Genomic DNA, 18,735 nt, shown 5'->3' with positions numbered 1-18,735 from the left:
AAGACCGTAGAAGAATTGATGCATTTGAGTTATGGTGTTGGAGGAGAATATTGAAAGTACATGGGCTGCCAAAAGAACAAATGAATGTGTTAGAAGAAGTACAGCCAGAGTGCTCCTTAGAAGCTAGGATGAACAGACTTCATACTTCAGAGGGACCAGTCCCTGGGGAAGGACATCATGTTTGGTAAAGTGGAAGGTCAGGGTAAAGAGGAAGACCCCCAGCAAGATGGATTGTCACAGTGGCAGCAGCAATGGACTCAAACGTAGCAATGATTGTGAGTTTGGCCCAGGACCTGGCAGTGTTTTGTTCTGTTGTACACAGGGTCGCTGTGAGTCTGTACCCACCTGATGGCACCTAAAACAACAGCAAGTGCTGTGGAGCGGTTCCACAATTCCACAGGGTCAGCTCCACGCCAGGGGAGTTGGGTTCGGTTGGGTGCGTTTAAGGAGTGGTGCTGTTTCAGAGAATTATGGTAGGAGCCCGTAGTGTGCCCGTGCATCCCGCCATGGAGAGCAGAGCTGGGCTTGGACTCATCCTCACAGGATGATGTGCTGTGGGTTCAAGTTTCCTCCTGGTTCCTTTTAACACTTATTTCTTCTTTGATTTAAGAAAGGGTCTCAAAAGTGCACATGGGCTTCATCTGAATGTCCCAGCTGAATTTTTACCTCATCTTTCTGCTTCCCTAAGGAGCTCTGGTTGTGTAGTGGTTACGAATCAGGCAGCGAACCTTAAGGTCAGCAGTTGGAAACTACCAGCTGTTCCACAGGAGAAAGATAAGGCTTTCTGCTCCCGTAAAGATTTACAGCCTCGGAAACCCTGTACAGGGTCGCTATGAGTCGGAACCGACTCCACAGCACATAACAACATCTGCTTCCGTATCTTCCTGCCTTTCCCAACCCATCCAGGCCTACTTTGTGTTAACTACTTTCTTCATTAAAAAGAGATCTGTTCATTTTTCAAATTCAGAGAAAATTAAGCTTTTAAATAATGGCACAGCTGCACGAACTTTAAGGTGTTTTGGTTTTCTACTCCAATAGTTTGTTAAATAAATTCAAAAGGCAGTTGCTAAAGAAAACGACATATCCTTATGAAAACCAAGTTTTGAATGATGCATGCTACAGAATACATCAGTCCATGTCCATGTTCAGTTCACGTATGTAAACTGGTGTCAGCAGCTGTCCTGGGCATTCTGATCTCCTCACACTGCAGTGTCACACCAAGGCTTTGTGTCCCCTTGTACGCTGTGTGTAACCTCTGTGCATGCTACTCAGGAACAAGGGCAGGATTCACACAGTCTAGAGCCAGTCTCCCACATCTGCCTTGATTGTCTCTCTGGGAAACAGAAATAATCAATTCAGCACTCCATTGGATACTGACTGTACAGTTGTGGCTCACCAAGCATGCCACCCTTACCGATGATGAGTCGGACCACATTCTGTTGTGACCCGTAGGTCTTCCTCGGGAAGGTCAATGAAACCTGCCCACCAAGCCTGGCCGATGGCAGAGCTTCCTGCTATATATTCATTACAGCAACATACAAGGTAGGAAATCGTGGAAACTGACAGCCAGGTGGTGGAACCCATGGTTGTTGTTAAGTGTCATCGAGTTGGTTCTGACTCATAGCAACCCTGGATAGGGTTCTGAGGAGCAGCTAGTAGGTTTGAACTGCTGACCTTGTGGTTCACAGTCCAGTGATGATCCTACAGTGCCACACTAAGAGTCCCAAGGAATCCATGGTATTCAAAGTAATATTAATATAAAAACTCTCCATTCTGCTCCATCACTAAGAAGACAGCTAAGGAAACCAGAGTGTGTTCTAGAGCATATGAAGGGAAGGTGTGTACAGGGGAGACACACGCTTCAGCGCTTCGTCTTAAACCATCAACCATGGAAAGTCCCAAAGACACCAAGGAGAAGTTCTCAGGGTTCACTGAGAAGCATCTCCTCTTCCTCCCTCTCGAAGAAGTGACAGTTGGTGAGAATTTACACATCGTTATCAGTGGCAAAAACCATGAAGGTAGATGGCAATACCCCAGGACTATCTAGCAAAGAGCCCTGGTGTGGGGCTGTAGCGTCAGCAAGATCAGTAGTTCCAATCCACCAGCCGCTCACAGAAACTCTACACAGGGTCACTAGGAGGCTGAACCAACTCAACAGGACACAACAACAACATCAAAACAATGAAGACATGATGCTCAGCAGGTTTGATTTATTGCTAAACAACAGTATCATAGAAGGGGTCTTCGTGGAAAAATGGAATTGAAAGATAATGACATTTCTTCCATGAATTTTTTGAAGCTCCTTTGTATTTCCTATGGGTTCTTGAAATTCAAAGTCATGAATCTTTTGCAAGGAAGGTGGTAGACCCTCAAGAGATGCACTGAAACCCTGGCTGCAGGAATGGGCTCAAGCTAGCAATGACCATGAGGCAGGTGGACAGAGCAGTGTCTTTCTGGTGAACAGAAGGCTGCTGAGTTGGAACCGACTCAGATGCACCTACACCAGAATCTTCCGAATTTGCTCATGTGGTCTCCTTAGAAGGCAGAAAGGAAGTGCTGAGGGAGCACACAGTGAGACTCATCCTTTATGGCCCCTAAGCAGTAAGGAAGGTGTGAAGAGGGGTGGGCCAGGGTCCAAAGGTGATTTTTCCCAAACAGTTGGCAGTGTGGCATTGAACATCTCAGCAGCCATTTGGAGATGGAGCAAGCTTCAAAGACAGCAGAACCCCACCATTTGCCAGTCCCTGCTGGACGTTGCTCCTTGATGCACAGCTGGGTCTCTGGAGGCCAGGACACTTACACCTCCACTGTGTTGCTTCTTTGACACAACCACAGCAGCTGCGTTTTGTGTGCAAACATCACACAGCAAATGGCTCCCCATAGCCCAGCCCTAAATTCCTGCTTGGGGGCAGGATGGGCCAGACTCACTGGAGAAAATGTCCGTGTTGCTTTTTACCTATTTAAAAGTCATTGAACGTTAATCCTCTTCAGAGAAAGGAGGGAAAGTGAAGTCAGCGCCCTCCGGCAGGTTTTGACACTGGTAAGGCTGAGCATAGGGGGCTGGAGAAAAGTCCACGGGCTTTCTAAATGGATTTACTCATGAGCAGACAAGGCCAAGTAAATTTAGAGTAGACACTGGGCTGTAGACCAGAGCAAGGAAAGCCCCCTCAAATCAAAGCACACATGAAGGAGGAGGGTTTCAAGGCAGCAGAGCAGCTTGGTTGGGTGGCCAGTGGGCCCACAGCAGCTTGGTTTTCTGCCCTGGCCACCACAGATGGGGTGGGGGGACCCGCTGTGTGATGGGGTGGGGGGACCCGCTGTGTGACCTCACCAATCTGCCATCTTTTCATCTATAAATGGGGTTCACATTGCTCCTTCACAGGGCGGTTATGGGGAAGTGGTAAAAAAAAAATATATATAGGAAAAGTATAAAATTTTAGACATTTTTAAGCATACAGTTCTGTGACATCATACTCACGACATTGAGAAGTTTGTGATCACCCCAAACTCGTCCCTCCGCCCTCCCTAATAACCTGGTTTGTTTTTGAGATGTTAAAACCTAACCTGGCTCCTGATCAAAAGGTTGGAGGTTGTTAGAACACGGGCCTGGTGACCTGCTTCCAAAAGGCCAGCCACAGAAAACCCTGTGGAGCACAGGTCTCCTTAATCACATGCAAGGGCATCTTCACAGCAACCAGAAGTGAGTGTCATAGCATCGAGAGCTTTTCCGTCACAGCACCCACTGAGCAGTGTGCAGGGCCAATGGCCATGGGGTGTGGCTCTGGGCCGACTGTGGGTAAGGGGGTCTCTCCTCTCAGCCGACTGTGTGGCCTTCACAGTGCTCACACAGAGGGGAAAGCTACAGCCCAGAGCTCAGCTCACTGGCTGAGGTCGGTCTGCACCTGCTGGCTTCAGAAACCATAATCATTGAGGCAGGGCCGAGCTTTACCACCGGCTGTTTTAACTTCATGTGAAATAGAAGAACTTCCTGCCTTCAGAAAGTCTTGTTTGAAAACCCTGAAGATAGAACTATCATCTATGAAAACAGTCCCAAATTAGCTCACACAACCAGTGTGGTTTGGGGTCCCTGGATTCCCAGAGAACCCTGGTAGCTCAGTGGGTAATTGCTTGGCTGTTAACTGAAAGGTTAGTGGTTCCAACCCCCCTGCCACTCTGAGGGAGAAAGCCGTAGCAGTCAGCTCCCATGAAGATTGTTGTTGTTGTTAAGTGCCGTCGAGTTGGTTCCGACCCATAGCGACCCTGTACAGGGTTTCCGAGGCTGTAAATCTTTACAGGAGCAGAAAGCCTCATCTTTCTCCCGCGGAGCGGCTGGTAGTTTCGAACTGCGGGCCTTAAGGTTCGCAGCCCGATTCGTAACCACTACGCTACCAGAGCAGCCCCAGAAAGCCTATAGGGCAGTTCTCCTCGTTCCTCTAGGGTCACTAAGACCTGGGATTCACTTGATGGTAGTGGGCCCTCACAAACCAGAGGGTCTTTGTTTCCTAGAATGGAAACCACACGAGTCGGTTGTGCACCCCAGTCCTCCCTCAGAAAGCCTTTCCACCTGAAGAAGCCTGACGCAGCTGTCAACTGTTGGGGGAGTAAAAGAGATCACGTCCATCCCAATGTGCTCACCTGTGGCTCTTGCCCTTCCTGGAGGCGTTTATCGTAATTACAGCTGGGAGCGCTGCATCTGCCTCCCCCACGCGCCAACGTGGGGCTGTGGACCGCAGCCAGGCAGTCACTGCCTTGCCAACAGTGCCACCTAGCGTCTCTCGGAGAAAATGCAACGCCATCCGTGGGTCACAGTGGTACCAGGGCTCCAAGAAATTCCAGGTGCACACAGGAGCACCTTCCTCACCGAACCCCTGGGAAGGAAAAGCAACGGCGAGGGACTTCCAGGGACCCCACTTGTCCGGTGGAGCCACCCTGCCACACGACCCTGGGTGGAGTGCGGCACACGGGGTGCTCTGCCCACACTGTGGGCTGTCCACACCCACAGTTCAATGACACTTCTTGGCTGACCCAACAATGTAGCTATGGCATCCAGTATCCAGTCTCCCACCACCTAAGAGGTGAGCGGTGAGGGTTGGGAGGAGGAGGGTCGGTGCAAACGACAGCTCAGCCACGTTCTTAGGAATGTTCCCTGAACACACCGAGAGCTTGACTTGGACAGACTGAATCCAACATGGTATCTTTCCTCCCAGCAGCAGCGAACATGCAGGAATCACTGTCACCTGCTGAGTAGACGGCTTGTCTGGAATTGTACTGAGAACTTTCCTCCTATTATCCTCATATCAGGAGCCCCTGATGTGAGGATTAAATAGAAGTTTGGTGGGTCTAAAACTACCAGCTGTTCCGTGGGAGAAAGATGAGGCTTTCTGCTCCCATGGAGATTTACAGCCTCGTAAACCCTGTACAGGGTCGCTAAGAGTTGACACCGACTCCACAGCACATAACAACATTCCTACCACAAGGAGCTCTGGTAGCGTAGTGGTTACGAATCGGGCTGCTAACCTCAAGGCCAGCAGTTCAAAACTACCAGCTGTTCCATAGGAGAAAGATGAGGCTTTCTGCTCCCATAAAGACTTACAGCCTCGGAAACCCATACAGGGTCACTATGAGTCAGAACTGATTCCACGGCACATAACAACAACAATGCATCCAGAGGTGCCTCCAAAGAAAAGGTCTGTGAAGTACAGTTCTACTCTGCATACAGAGTCGCCATGAGTCCGTCTTCTCGATAGCGGTACACAGCAATGCCTGTTGTTAAAAGTGTCCAGTCCCTTCAGACTCACAGCAACCCTGTATAGGGTTTCCAAGGCGCAGAAAGTCTCATCTTTATACAGCAGAGCAGCTGGTGGGCTCAAACCACTCAGCTAGTGGCTCACAGTCTAGTTCTTATCCTACAGCGTCCCCATGCTCCCACAGTAATGACATCAGTGTCACCAACACTTTACAGAGGAGGAAAGCCAAGCTGCAAAACTGCCCACTGTGTCCCCTCCCAGGCTCCCCCCATGCCACCGTGGACATTTCTGTCTGTCTCCCTCTAGGCTGGAGCACGTCCGCCGGTATAGGGGGCTTCAGAAAGTTCATGGACAAATCCCAGGATCTTTTTACTCCATTTCCCGTGGGCTTTTTGAAGCCGCCTCCTTATCTTTCCGTTGCAAGTGGCAGAAATTCATCTAAGGACTTTCTCAAAAGGAATCCCAGCACTGAGAAAGCCCAGGGCAGCTTGGGATTCCATGCATTACTTCACCATGTGTCCACCCCTCTTCCCATCAGCTCCATTCTCTGCAAACAACACTTGGTACACATCTCACCTGGCACAACGCTAGGCCGTCCTGATCCTTCATATCCAGCTGCTTCTGCCTTAGCTTCCTCTTCCCATATCTCCAGCTAGGAATCCTGGGAGCTGCTCACCTTGTCAAGCATTGGACATCTTGAGCTGTAGGTGCCAACAGACAAGCTCCCCCTAGTGGTGACTACTAGTCCAATAAACTGTGGCCAGAGGGGCTCCCTGTCCACTTGGCTGGGGAGTTTTTTGAGAGTGGACACAGGTAAGGCAGCAGCCAGCAGGTTGAGAGCTGATGCACACACTACAAAGAAAAGTTAACCAGTGATGGCTACTTTCCCAGGGTCCTCTGAGCAGAGCAGATTCCCAAGACTATGTGCCAACCATGGTTTTCTCTCCATCGTGCCTTCAGGGGGCACGGCCGACTACACAGCATGTCCAACAAGTGACAGTCCAGCAGAGCTGAACTGGGCATGTGTCATCTAACTGGACTCTCCTGGCATCAGGGCACAGATGGCAAGTGTGGGTGTGCCTCAGTGTTAAGCCACACACATTAGTGCAAAAGGTATCTCACACTCCCTTGGTAGGTATGTTAGGTGGGCTACTAGGCAGCGTTTTAGCCTTGGCTTGGGACAGTTATGGGAAGATACTACTGTTAGGCGGCCTCTGGTTGGGCCCTGTTCATAGCAACCATCTGCTGCACTGAACAATATACTGCCCCTTCCAGCACCACCGTCTATGGACTCCTTAGTCTAAAAATTTCACAAACACATGAGGCTGTTGAAAACAGCGTGGCTTGAGTCACTAACACCTTGGTCCTCAAACTGTCACCTTTGTCATGGGACACTTCAAAGAGATTTCTTGCAGATTTGCCTAATATCATACTGGTAACTCTGGGGTTAATCTGCTGGATTGCCAAATTGGTTTGAACTGTAAGGTCGACAATTCAAGCTCACCAGCTGCTCCTTGGAAACCCTATGCAGGGTCACTATGGGTCATAACACATCCAATGGAATTAACATACCGGTAGGTATGTTGTTGTTATGTGCCATGGAGTCGGTTCTAACTCAGAGCGACCCTGCACAGAGTTTCCGAGGCTGTAAATCTTTACGGGAGCAGAAAGCCTCATCTTTCTCCCGCAGAACTGGTGGTTTCGAACTTTTGACCCTGAGGTTAGCAGCCTGATTGATAACCACTACGTTACCAGAGCGCCTTCCCAGTAAGTATAGGCAGGTTTATTTGGATCCATCACACTTATCCTTCAATGTCTGCACTGTGGTGGCTTGTGTGGCGCTGGAAGATATACCACCGGTATTTTACTAACAGCAGGGGCACCCATGGTGGACCCGTTAAGGTGAGCTTCCAGCAGACTAGTATAAAGGATACTTCTGAAAGGCTAGCCACGGGCAGTGTTATGAAACGCAGAACACTGTCTGATACAGTGCCGGAAGGTGAGCCCCAGGTAGGAAGGCACACGAAATACGACGGGGGAAGAGCTGCCTCCTCAAAGGAGAGTTGGCCTTAATGATAGGAATGAAGCACGAAGCACAGCCTTCAAGACCCTCGAGTAGGAAGGACCCTTACAGTGCATTAGGGTTGCGATGAACAGGAGCCTACTCGAAGGCACCTAACGACTTTATCTGCTGATGTGGACAACTCCAGACTGTAACAGTTACAAACACCTATGAATCACCAGGACATGGAACGCACTAACCATGAACCTAGGAAAACTGGAAGTCGTCAAAAATGACATGGAATGTATGCTAGGCATGAGCGAGCTGAACAAGTCTGGGCCATTGAGAACCTGACAATCATGGTTTACTATACTGGGCATGCCATTCATTATAAAAAGAGCATTCATTAGTCTTTGCAGAGTGATACAATTCAGAACAATGAGACATTATCTCAGCCCAACATTAACAGTAAAGTTCCAAAACACAGCGAATGCTGGCAGTGTGTGGAGACAGTGGGCACCCCTTCATTGCTGGTGGGGCTGTTAACACGGTGAGGAAATGGTATGGCATGATCACACTCCGCCGGCACCATCCAGTTTTCCAGAAGGTTCCAGGTACTTAGACTTGGTGGTCTCCGGATACGCTGGGCACATCAGTTAACCAGGCCGGCTCTTCCCTCAGGTGAGGGAGAAGTGGGGACCACCCTCAGCAGCATAGCTGTGAGGAAGCACTGGGAAAGCTGTGAGGAAGCACTGGGAAAGCCCTGGAGTCAGGCCAGTCCTATAGAAGGCCGGGGGCAGTGAGTCAGGACGCGAACAGGCGAAAGGATGCTGTTTCTGCAGTAGGGGGATGGGACTCTCATGACCTCCATCCCCCAGACCCCAAAGCCTCCGTAGGAGCAGCAACTCCGAGACACCCACCCACCCTGCATTTCCGCTTCCAGAGCCCAGCAGGCACCCAGAGTGAAACACAAGGTGTGACCAAGAGAGATGCTTGGGAAATGTTACCAGATTCAGTTGGCAGAATTCTCATGGGTGGACATCAGCTCAGGGAAATTTACCAGTATGGATGGGCACAGATGAGCTAACTCAGAGACCTCGGGGGCTGCACAATCTCCTTGAGGAAGTATCTAAAGTTGCCACAAAAGCCACCTTTCTTTCAGGTGACCTCAAAAGGAACTGTGATTATTTACCAGGTTACTGTGATCTGGGGGAAAACACCCAGCTTTTCCTGGAAATTACTGGAAACTAGCCCTCAACGGATTCCAATTCCTGGAGACATCCCACAAAGTGTGAGCGGTCACTTACAGTGGGCAGGTGGGTGTGATGTTGGCCCAGTGAATTACATCATTCCCTCAGATCCTGGACACACAGCTGGGATAACACTTGGTAACATGGGATTCCCACAGTGGGTTCCTGATTCATGAAGCACGGTCTGGCATGGTGGAGGGGCGCATAGGAACCTGGAGAACTGCCACCTTCCAAGGCAGGAAACCCAAACAGTCATGCCTTGCTCCAAGAGTTTCAGGGACCAGAGTCCCCGGGCCTGGGCTCCTGTGACCAGTGTGGAAAGCAGGTGGGTCTTGGGGACTAGCTTGTCACAAACTTAATCAGATCACGACTCCATTCGTAGGTGCTTTCTTTATTGGAACCAATCAATACAGCCCTGGTCTCGTCTGCCACTACTGATGTGACAAGTGGCTTTTCTCCCCACACGCTGCCAAGAACTCCGAATGTCACAGGATGAACGCTAAATCCCCCCCAAAAGTTCAAGAATTCTCCAAGGCCCAGTGACCAGGGAGTGTTTAGCTGGATCCTCTGAAAAATTCAAGAGGCAAACTCACTGCAGTCATGTAGATTCTGACTCACAGTGACCCTACGGACAGAGAACAACTCCACCCACCGGGTTTCTGAGATGCAGATCTTTATGGGTGCAGACGCCTTCTCTTTATCTCATGGTGCAGCTGGGGGGAGGGGGGGTTTGCTGCATCCTACACCTACTACCACAAGGACTCAAGAATCCTGCTGAGCCTCTCAGGACCCTGGAAGCAACATTCACATCTGTTCCCACTACTGACCATTCAACCCGCAAGATTCCCATTGTACATGAAGCCCAGGAAAGGTGACTCAACAGTCCAGGAGGCTGCGGATGAGCTGGCCTCAGGCAGTGGTAGCACCAGGTGTCCACAAGTAGTACCATCCGTGTGAGGGCTCTGAGCATCACCCACTTCTGCAGGTACGGACTCTCGTACCATGAGCTGACGCTGGGCCGGCCTAGGCCCTGGTGCACACCACAACACTGCCCTTGACCACGCACCATGGGCTGTCCAGTTGGCCCGGCCAATGACAGGGGCACTTGTCCGGAAAGCTGACAAACACATGCACACGTTTGGTTTTCAGCGTGTCTGGGAGGCCCAACTCCCACAAGGCCCCTGGACCGCTGCCCTGCTGTCTCCCCCCATTTGTTCCTGTGGCCACATCAAGTCTCCTGGGAAAGGTGCCAGCATGAGTCCACCCAACGGGGGCCCAAGACGGTTGTCAGCTCTTCAAGTGCCACATCTGGCGTCCACTTTGCTTGGACAGAGACGACTGTGAGTGTGGACACTGACTAGCAGTACGGCCAGCTAGGGTAAAGCCACACACAGTGGAACGCTCTCTCTCTCTGGGAAGTGTGTCCTCACAGGGGAAGGGAGGCCGAGGTGGAAGCCAGCAAGGGAGGGAGAAAACAGGAAACTATCACAGAACTTGAGATCTGGAGCCCACCCTGCTTTGGGGTTCATTTATACACTGTGAACGTCACTTCGGACGGGTTGTGTTACCACCAAGAAGAGCACCCGGACTAACCAGAGCTGTCCTAAGACAACTTTATCTGTGGTTTCTTGGCTAAATGTATTAGCATCTGCTGCTTCTCACTAAACGTCCAGATTCTCAGTAAGGCTCGGTGGGTAAGCTTGGCCGTTTCACTCCATTTGTTCTTCCCCTGGCTAGTGTACGTCACCAGGTTCTGGGTGTACTGCAAGACCGACTTTAGGAACCTGTTCCAGAAGAAAACCATCAGTTCTCTATCATCGCACCATAAAATACGATGATATCAATGCCATCTGTCAATTATCTGAAGAGTCAAGAAAAAGAAACCCACACAAAATGCAAAGCATGCAAATTAAACGTAAACATCATTAGAGATTTGAGAGGGCTACTGAGAGGCAGTTGTGGTTAGCTGCCCAATGGAACACAGTGCTGCCCGGTCCAGTCCCGTGACCCACAGGGTTTTCAGTGGCTGAGTTTCAGGTACGGATCACCAGGCACTTCTTCTTAGTCCATCTATGCAACAACACAGCCGCACACGCAACTCCAGACAGGCGGGTGAGGGCCGTGCATGAGCTGCATGGATGGCAGCCAGGCCTGTGTCTCACCCGCGGGCCCAGGGAACCTTCTACCTCTGCATACAAAACCCAAATGCCTCTCGGACACGTCCCTGCGGTCCAGATACTGGCTTGTTCAGTGACAGGCCTTCATCTCAGAGGCTCTGACAGGCCATCTACATCCACTGACACACTAAGTGCACCATGCATTTGAGGAATTCAGAGGACCTTCTCCCACCTAGAGCCCTTTCCAGCTGAGCGCACCGGGCTTCGTTCTTCATCGTGTGTTGTTGTTATGTGCCATGGAGTTGGTTCCGACTCATAGGGACCGTGTACAGGGTTTCCGAGGATGTAAGTCTTTACGGGAGCAGAAATCCTCATCTTTCCCCCGCAGAACAGCTGGTAGTTTCGAACTGCTGACTCTGAGGTTCGCAGCCCGATTGGTAACCACTCCGCTACGAGCTCCTCCTTCATGGTGTTGTCATTTTGTAGGAGACAGTTCACTGAGGTACTGGTACTACTGTTGTTGTTGTCAGGTGCTGCAGAGCCTGTTCTGATTCATAAAGACCCCATACACACCAGAACACAGCCCACCCAGTGGGCCATCCTCACCATGCTTTATTGGTCCAGCTGCTGGAATTTTTGTTTCATTCTTTCCTCTGAGGTACAATCCATACTGAAAGCTTACATCTTTGATCTACACAAATAAGCACTTATGTCTGCTTCGCTTTCAGCAAGCAGGGTTGTCTCATTTGCATATCACAGGTGCATGAGTCTTGCTCCAGTCCTGATGCCACCCTCCTCTTCATATAATCCAGCTTCTCAGATTATCTGCTCAGTATAAAGACTGAATAAATATAATGAAAAGACAGAATCCTGATGGAGACCTTTCCATACTCTTCTTCGTTATCTGTGAACAACTACTTCTTTGTCTATATGCACATATCCTATGAGGACAATCAAGGGTTCTGGAAGACCCATTCTTCATAATGTTATCCCGTCGTTTGTTATGATCCAAACAATTGAAAGCACTTGTATAGTCAATAAAACTTAAGTAAACATCTTCCCGGTATTCTCCGCTTTCAACCAAGATCCATCTGATGTCAGCAATCATATCCCTCATTCAGTGTCCTCTTCTGAATCCAGCTTGAGTTTCTGGAAGTTCCCTGTCAATGTACTGCTGCAACTATTTAATTACCTCAGCAAAATTTTCCTTAAATATGATATTCTTCGATAATTTCCATACTGTGTTGAGTCACCACTCTTTGGAGTAGGCACAAATATGCGTCTTCTCTAGTCAGTTGGCCAGGTAGCTGTGTCTCCAGTGCTGCATCAGTTTGTTGTTAACATTTCAGTTTGTATCCCATCAATTCCTGGAGCCTTGTTTTTCGCTAATGCCTTCAGTACAGCTTGGACTTCAACCTTTAATACTATCATTGCTTCTTATCATATGTTACCCTAAAGTGGTAAACATCAACCAATTCCTTTTTGGTATGGTGAGTATAACTTTTACATCCTCCCTTGATGCTTCCTGTGTTAGTCAACATTTCGTCATTGAATCCTTCAATAATGCAACTCAAGGCTTCAATGTGTTTAAATTCTTTCAGCTTGAGAAATCTTGAGCACATTTCTCTATAATAGTTCACTGTGTCTTCTCGAGCTGCCCTTTGAAATTTTCTAATTTTTCTGTTACTTCATTTCTTCCATATTCTTTAGTACCTCTATGCTAGAAAGCATGTTTCAGTCTCTTCTGACATTTTGATGTTTTCTGTCTTTTGAATGTCCCTTAGCAAAGATATCAAATGGATCTCTGTCCTTGATGTTATCCCACAATGCATCTGGTCTTTGGTCACTAAGTGGTCAATGAACCAAATCCATCCTTGAAATGGTCTCTAGAATATATTAAGGTGGGACACGTCTTCCAAGGTTGTATTCTATGGCTTTCAATGATTTAATTTTCAGCTTCAACTTAAACTAGCACATGAGCAATTCAACTGTTCCACGGTTGGCCCTTCCACCTGGTTCTAGAAGACAAGCTATTAAGCTTCTCTAGGATTTCTCTCCACAAATACACTTGATTGGATTTTACTCAGAGTTCCATGTACAGTCACCATTCATGTTGTTGAATAAAAAGGTATTTGTGTGGACAGTTAAGTCTTGTAAAATTCTACCATGCTGTCTCCAGCATCATTTCTATCACCAGCTAGTCATCATTTTTCTTTGTTTCCAACTTTCACATTCCTTTCACCGCTAACTACCAACGCACCTTGAATTCCTGTTTTATCAACTTCACACTACAGAAGTTGACTTTAGTCAACCTCAAAATGTTCTTTTTGAGATGGTGAATGCAACATCATTCCTCTTCAATGTATCCATCCCAACATAGTTAAACATGATTTTCTGATTCAAAATAGCTTACACACCAGTTCATTTCAACTCACTAATGCCTGCGTCACACATAAAATAACTCCCTACAAAAGCCTCATCCAACATGCATCTCTGTGTCCTCATTACACAAGGAAAGTGGCATTCTGAGACCTGGGCTAGCACACCGAAGGCCAGTACAGCTCTGTGAGGTGGAAACATTTCCTCAGGGACTCACTCGAGCTTCATTTCTCAGAGGCAAGATGTACTCACTTTAAATATTGCTGGTATTCACAAACCGTTTTTCCTTGAACAGAGTGAATGTTGACCAACTCCAGTGCAGTGAGCAGTAAGATGAGATAAAGCACAGGAGATAGAAGCTTCATACTGAAAACAGAATAAATAAAACACTTAGAACAGAAACATTTCCTACTGTCATGAGGAAAGCAATGCCGCACCTCCACAGTATGTCTGTCCATTCTTCCCACATGACAGGGCCCACCACAGTCACCTTCTGATCACGTGGGCCCCAGGTCTGCCTCTCTACCTTTTATGAGCACAGGTGGTCATCCTTCACCCCAAGAACATGGTATTTCTCACTCATTCACCTTATAAGGCACCTTCCTACTTTCCGTACCTGGGTGCTCCGTACTCTAGGCTGCCCCCAAACTGCCTAACATGTCTGAAGGTCCTTCTCCGACCCTCTTTTGCACAGCCCACCGTGAGCAGCCCAATAATCTCCAGCTCCATTCTCCACACAACACTCTGCACGCACCGCCCTGCACACACCGCACAGCGCCCTGCACACAACACTCTCATACAACAACCCTTCGTCACTCCACACGGCACCCTGTTTCTGGTTCCTTCAGTGGTCACTTAACCTGTCTTCTGGGACTTTCCTGGTCAGATGTCCACTCATACATGGACAGCGTCCTTCCTATCACCTGAGAATTAGCAAAGGGCCTTCACAAAGAGACGTTAAGTCGAGTGGCTTAACCTTGAAAACGGGCCCAACATCACCAACAGCCAAAGAAACACCAATGAAATACAAGACGATTGTTCTCGTGACACTGACAGAGACTTAAACACACGGATCAGCTCATGGCAGGCGAGAGACATCAGAATGAGCTAGTGTGCGTGCAGACCGAGTGCCTTCTGGGAGGCAGGGCTACAGGGCCCAGCAGCCACTGTCCTAACAAGAGCATTCAGCATTCAGCAAAGGGCTCCAAATGGTCATTTCTCAAGAATGCAATGGATGCAGCACGTTCAAAAGTGAAGAGCCAACCGTGCTCCATACCCACATGGTGAGTGCTGTAGAATAAACACTGGGCTACTAACAGAAAGGTCAGCAGTTCAAACCTACCAGCCACTCCTTGGAAGCCCTATGTTGTTACTGGTAAGTGCTGTCCAATCAGTTCCAACTCACAGTGGCCCTGTATAGTGTTTGCTAAACTTTTAGATCCAATGATCTAAAAGGCTTTAGATCTCTGCGGGACCAGAAAGCCTCATCTTTCTCCCACGGAGCAGCTGGCAGCTTAAACCACAGACATCAGAGAAACCCAGTACAGGGCCACTGTAAGTCAGAACCGACTTGACGGCACTTACCAACAACACAAGGAGGTTGTGGGGAAACGGATTTAAAAGATCATGGAAAACATTCCACTAACTTTTAGAAGCCAACTCTTTATTTTAATTTGGGTAGGCAGAATTGTCTGGGCTTACCTCATACTTACCACAGGTGTGGTTCCAAACCCCCCAAATAAAGCAGATACAGCAATACAATGAGTAGTACTGATTTTTGGTTCCAATAGCATATATAAATTAGTTTACACTACACTGTACACCTAACTATAAACCAATCTATTAAGCATGCAAATACTTGCATTAAGGACAAGTTTGAAATAGTATGAGAATTTCCAAAATGCGGCAAAGAGAAATGAAGTATGGGCATGCTGCTGGAAAAATGGTGCCGACAAGTCGTTCAATGTAGGGTTCCCCAGATCTCCCACTTGTGAGGAGATCGCTGTGTGTGGAGGGCGGTGGAACACTTACCTGTGTCCTGGTCTCATAGGTCAGAGCTGTAAACATGGCTTACACATGCCGTCCCCTTCAAATCAAAGGGCTACAGTCTGACGGCTCTGCCACATGTCACTTGTGAGGTCAATCAAACACCTTTTTTAAGTTTTTATTACCAATGCCTTCATCAGTATGTTTCTGAAACTGCCTTCAAGCCCCTGTGAGTGAGCCATGTGTGAATGACATCCAGAACTGCTGCAGCGCTGTACGCGGTGCACTAACTGATATCAGAGATACACCACAAAACCCCAAACATCATGGCAACTTGGATCCACTGTACACCGAGCACTTCACTGGGCAGGAAACCCTATGAGCACGGCCTGGTCTTGGCCACGTTTCCAGCTTGGACAGGGCACAGAGTAACCACTTTTCTCTCTCTCCCTGTTGTTATGTAACACCGCTGAATCGGTTCTAACCATAGCGACCCCGTAAAATAGGGTTTCCGACGAGCAGCTGATGAGCTTAAACTGCCAGCCTTGTGGTTCAAACCAACCTTGAAGTCTAGTGCTTATCCTATGCGGCCCCAGGACTTCCTCACTCTTAATTAATGGGAAATATTGGAGTTTTCCATCTCTGAGAGATTTCCACCTCACACTGGTTTTACTGTATCCTGCACTTTAACCATAAAGGCCCAGACAAGCGTGGGATCCACACCTCTGTAACATGCGTAGGTAGTTGTCTCTCTGCCGAGACCGCAGGGTCTTCTCCACCCACTGCTGGTGCCGCCGCTCCGCAGACGAAAGGACCTGCTCAGACACTTGGTGGCACTGCGCACTGACTTTCCGGAGCACAGCAAGCACTTCAAGAACACTCCGGGAACAGTACAGCGTTGGGACGGGTGTGGCACAGAGCGCGCTTAGCACTTGGGACCATCTGCAAATGAGACAGGACTCTGAGTGTCTTTGCAGGAACGTGTGAAAATGACACTGTGCTGCCTACCGGTGCAGCTGTTACACAGGGCTGCTGTCTCCACACTGGGTCTGCTGTGTTTCAACAGACAAGTTTATCTGCCTGGCCACATCTTGTTACATTCTTCTTTGAGGCAGAAACAGTGGAATTCCAATTCTCCCACCAAAACAACTGAAATAGCAGCAAATGACTATGCTTAACACTGAATTTTCTTAGTCAAAAGTTTTCACAATTCTCAGAATGTTCCAGAACTTACTTCTCAGTATGGAGATTGTGCACGTCATCAGTATCACAATGATGTCCAGGAAGGTGACAGCACAGCTCGGACATAATCTTTGTAATTAAAGAACTGCAAGCATTTGTTTCAAATCGACCTTCTAACCTGAAATATACAAAATATTTAAATAGAAATAATTAAAATGTCTACATCAGGCTTGTGAAAAATAGCGTCAATTGTAATAGTTCACTAAGCAAAGTATGATTTTGTAACTTAGCGTTCCTCCAAATGTAAAATGAGACACCATCTCAGACCCCCAGGTATAAAACAAGACACCATTACAAACCGAAAGTATAAGACAAGAGACACCATCAGACGACAAAAGTTAAATGGGACACTTATCACACACCCAAAGTATAAAGTAAGATACCACTACAGATCCCTTTACTTGCAATACTGAAGGATTCTTTGGGCAAAATATTGAATGATGCAGAAAGCATTAAAAGAAGATGAAAGAATACACAGTCACTGCACCAAAAAGAAATGGTCAATGTTCATATGATCAAGAGCCAATGATACTGAAAGAACAAGTCCAATGTACACTGAAGGCACTGGCCAAGAACAGGCTCTGGGAACTTAGGGAATGCAAACTGAAACCTTTCAATAAACTGAAGCGGCACTGGGGGCCCTCACTCATCTTTGCCAAGGAATTTGGAAGACACCTACATGGCCATCTGATTGGAAGAGATCCATATTTGTGTCCATTCCAGTGGAATGCGGAAATTACGACAATATACATGCAAGTACGTTTTTACTCAAGATAATTCAAAAACGGCTGCAACAATACATTGACAAGCAACTGCCAGAACGTCAAACCGATTCCAAAGTTGATGTGAAAACAAGGAATATCACTGCTAACACATCAGATGGATCTTTGCAGAAAGCAAAGAATGCCAGAAAGATATTTACCTTTATTGACCACACAAAGGCTTTTGACTGTGAGCACCATGACAATCTATGGACAAAACTGCGAAGAATGAGTATTCCAAGAACACTTAACTGTGCTCAGAAGAAACCTGTAGCTAGACCAAGACAGTTGTTCGAACAAAACCAGGGGACACCGAATGGTTTAAAATCAGGAAAGGTGTGCAGCAGGGTTGTCATCTTCCACCATACTTAATTCAATCTATATGCTGAGCAAGTAACCTGAGAAGCCGAATTATATAAAGAACAACTTGGCATAAGAATTTGAGAAAGACTTATTAACAACATGCACTATGCAGATGATACAACCTTGCTTGAAGAGGAATTAAAATAGTGATGAAGATCAACGACCACAGTCTTCAATATGGGTTACCCCACAATATAGAAAGCAAAACTCCTTACCACTGGACCAATAAATAACATAATAAATGGAGAAAATAATGAAGTTGTCAAAGCTTCATTTTCCTTGGATCCACCATCGACATTCACGGAAGCAGCTGTCAAGAAATCAAACGATGTACTGCATAAGACCTCTTTAAAGTGTTGAAGAGCAAAGATGTCAGTTTGTGGACTAAGGTGCGCCTGACCCAAGTCATGGTATTTTCAATAACCTCATATACATGTGAAAGTTGGACAATGAATAAGGAAGATCGTAGAAGGATGTATCCATTTGAGTTATGGTTTTGAAGACGAATAATAAAATACCATTAAGACAGTCAGACTAACAAACACATGTGTGTTGGAAAAAGTACAACCAAAATGCTTAGAAGACAGCATGTCAAGACTCTGTCTCTCCTACTTTAAAAAGATTATCAGGAGTCCCTAGAGAAGGACATGACTCTTGGTAAACTGGAGGGACAGTGAAGAGGAGGAAGGTGACTCTTGGTAACCTGCAGGGACAGTGAAAAGGAGGAAGGTGACTCTTGGTAACCTGCAGGGACAGTGAAGAGGAGGAAGGCCCTCATCAAGATGGACTGGCACAGTGGCAGCAACAGCAGGCTCAGGCCCAGCAGCAGGTGTGAGGACGGTGCAGGCCCAGCAGCAGGTGTGAGGACGGTGCAGGACCAGCAGCAGG

The 18,735-nt window shown here is 47.7% G+C and overlaps 1 protein-coding gene across 1 annotated transcript in view; it reads right to left on the bottom strand.

The window, feature by feature from the left end:
• Positions 1 to 10,602: 10,602 nt before the first annotated feature.
• The window catches only part of ERMARD (ER membrane-associated RNA degradation), a 55,057-nt gene continuing 46,924 nt past the window's right edge, over positions 10,603 to 18,735 (bottom strand). The window contains exons 14-17 of the mRNA XM_006876184.1: positions 16,716 to 16,841; positions 16,205 to 16,423; positions 13,748 to 13,861; positions 10,603 to 10,783 (exon numbers count right to left, since the gene is read on the bottom strand). Coding sequence (XP_006876246.1) covers positions 10,603 to 10,783; positions 13,748 to 13,861; positions 16,205 to 16,423; positions 16,716 to 16,841 — 640 coding nt within the window. The remainder of the gene's footprint in view (positions 10,784 to 13,747; positions 13,862 to 16,204; positions 16,424 to 16,715; positions 16,842 to 18,735) is intronic.

The sequence above is a fragment of the Chrysochloris asiatica genome, unplaced genomic scaffold (genome assembly GCF_000296735.1).
Source record: "Chrysochloris asiatica unplaced genomic scaffold, ChrAsi1.0 scaffold00361, whole genome shotgun sequence".
NCBI lineage: Eukaryota > Metazoa > Chordata > Mammalia > Afrosoricida > Chrysochloridae > Chrysochloris > Chrysochloris asiatica.
The sequence above is the reverse complement of the archived record's forward strand: the minus strand, read 5'-3'. Positions and strand labels throughout refer to the sequence as shown.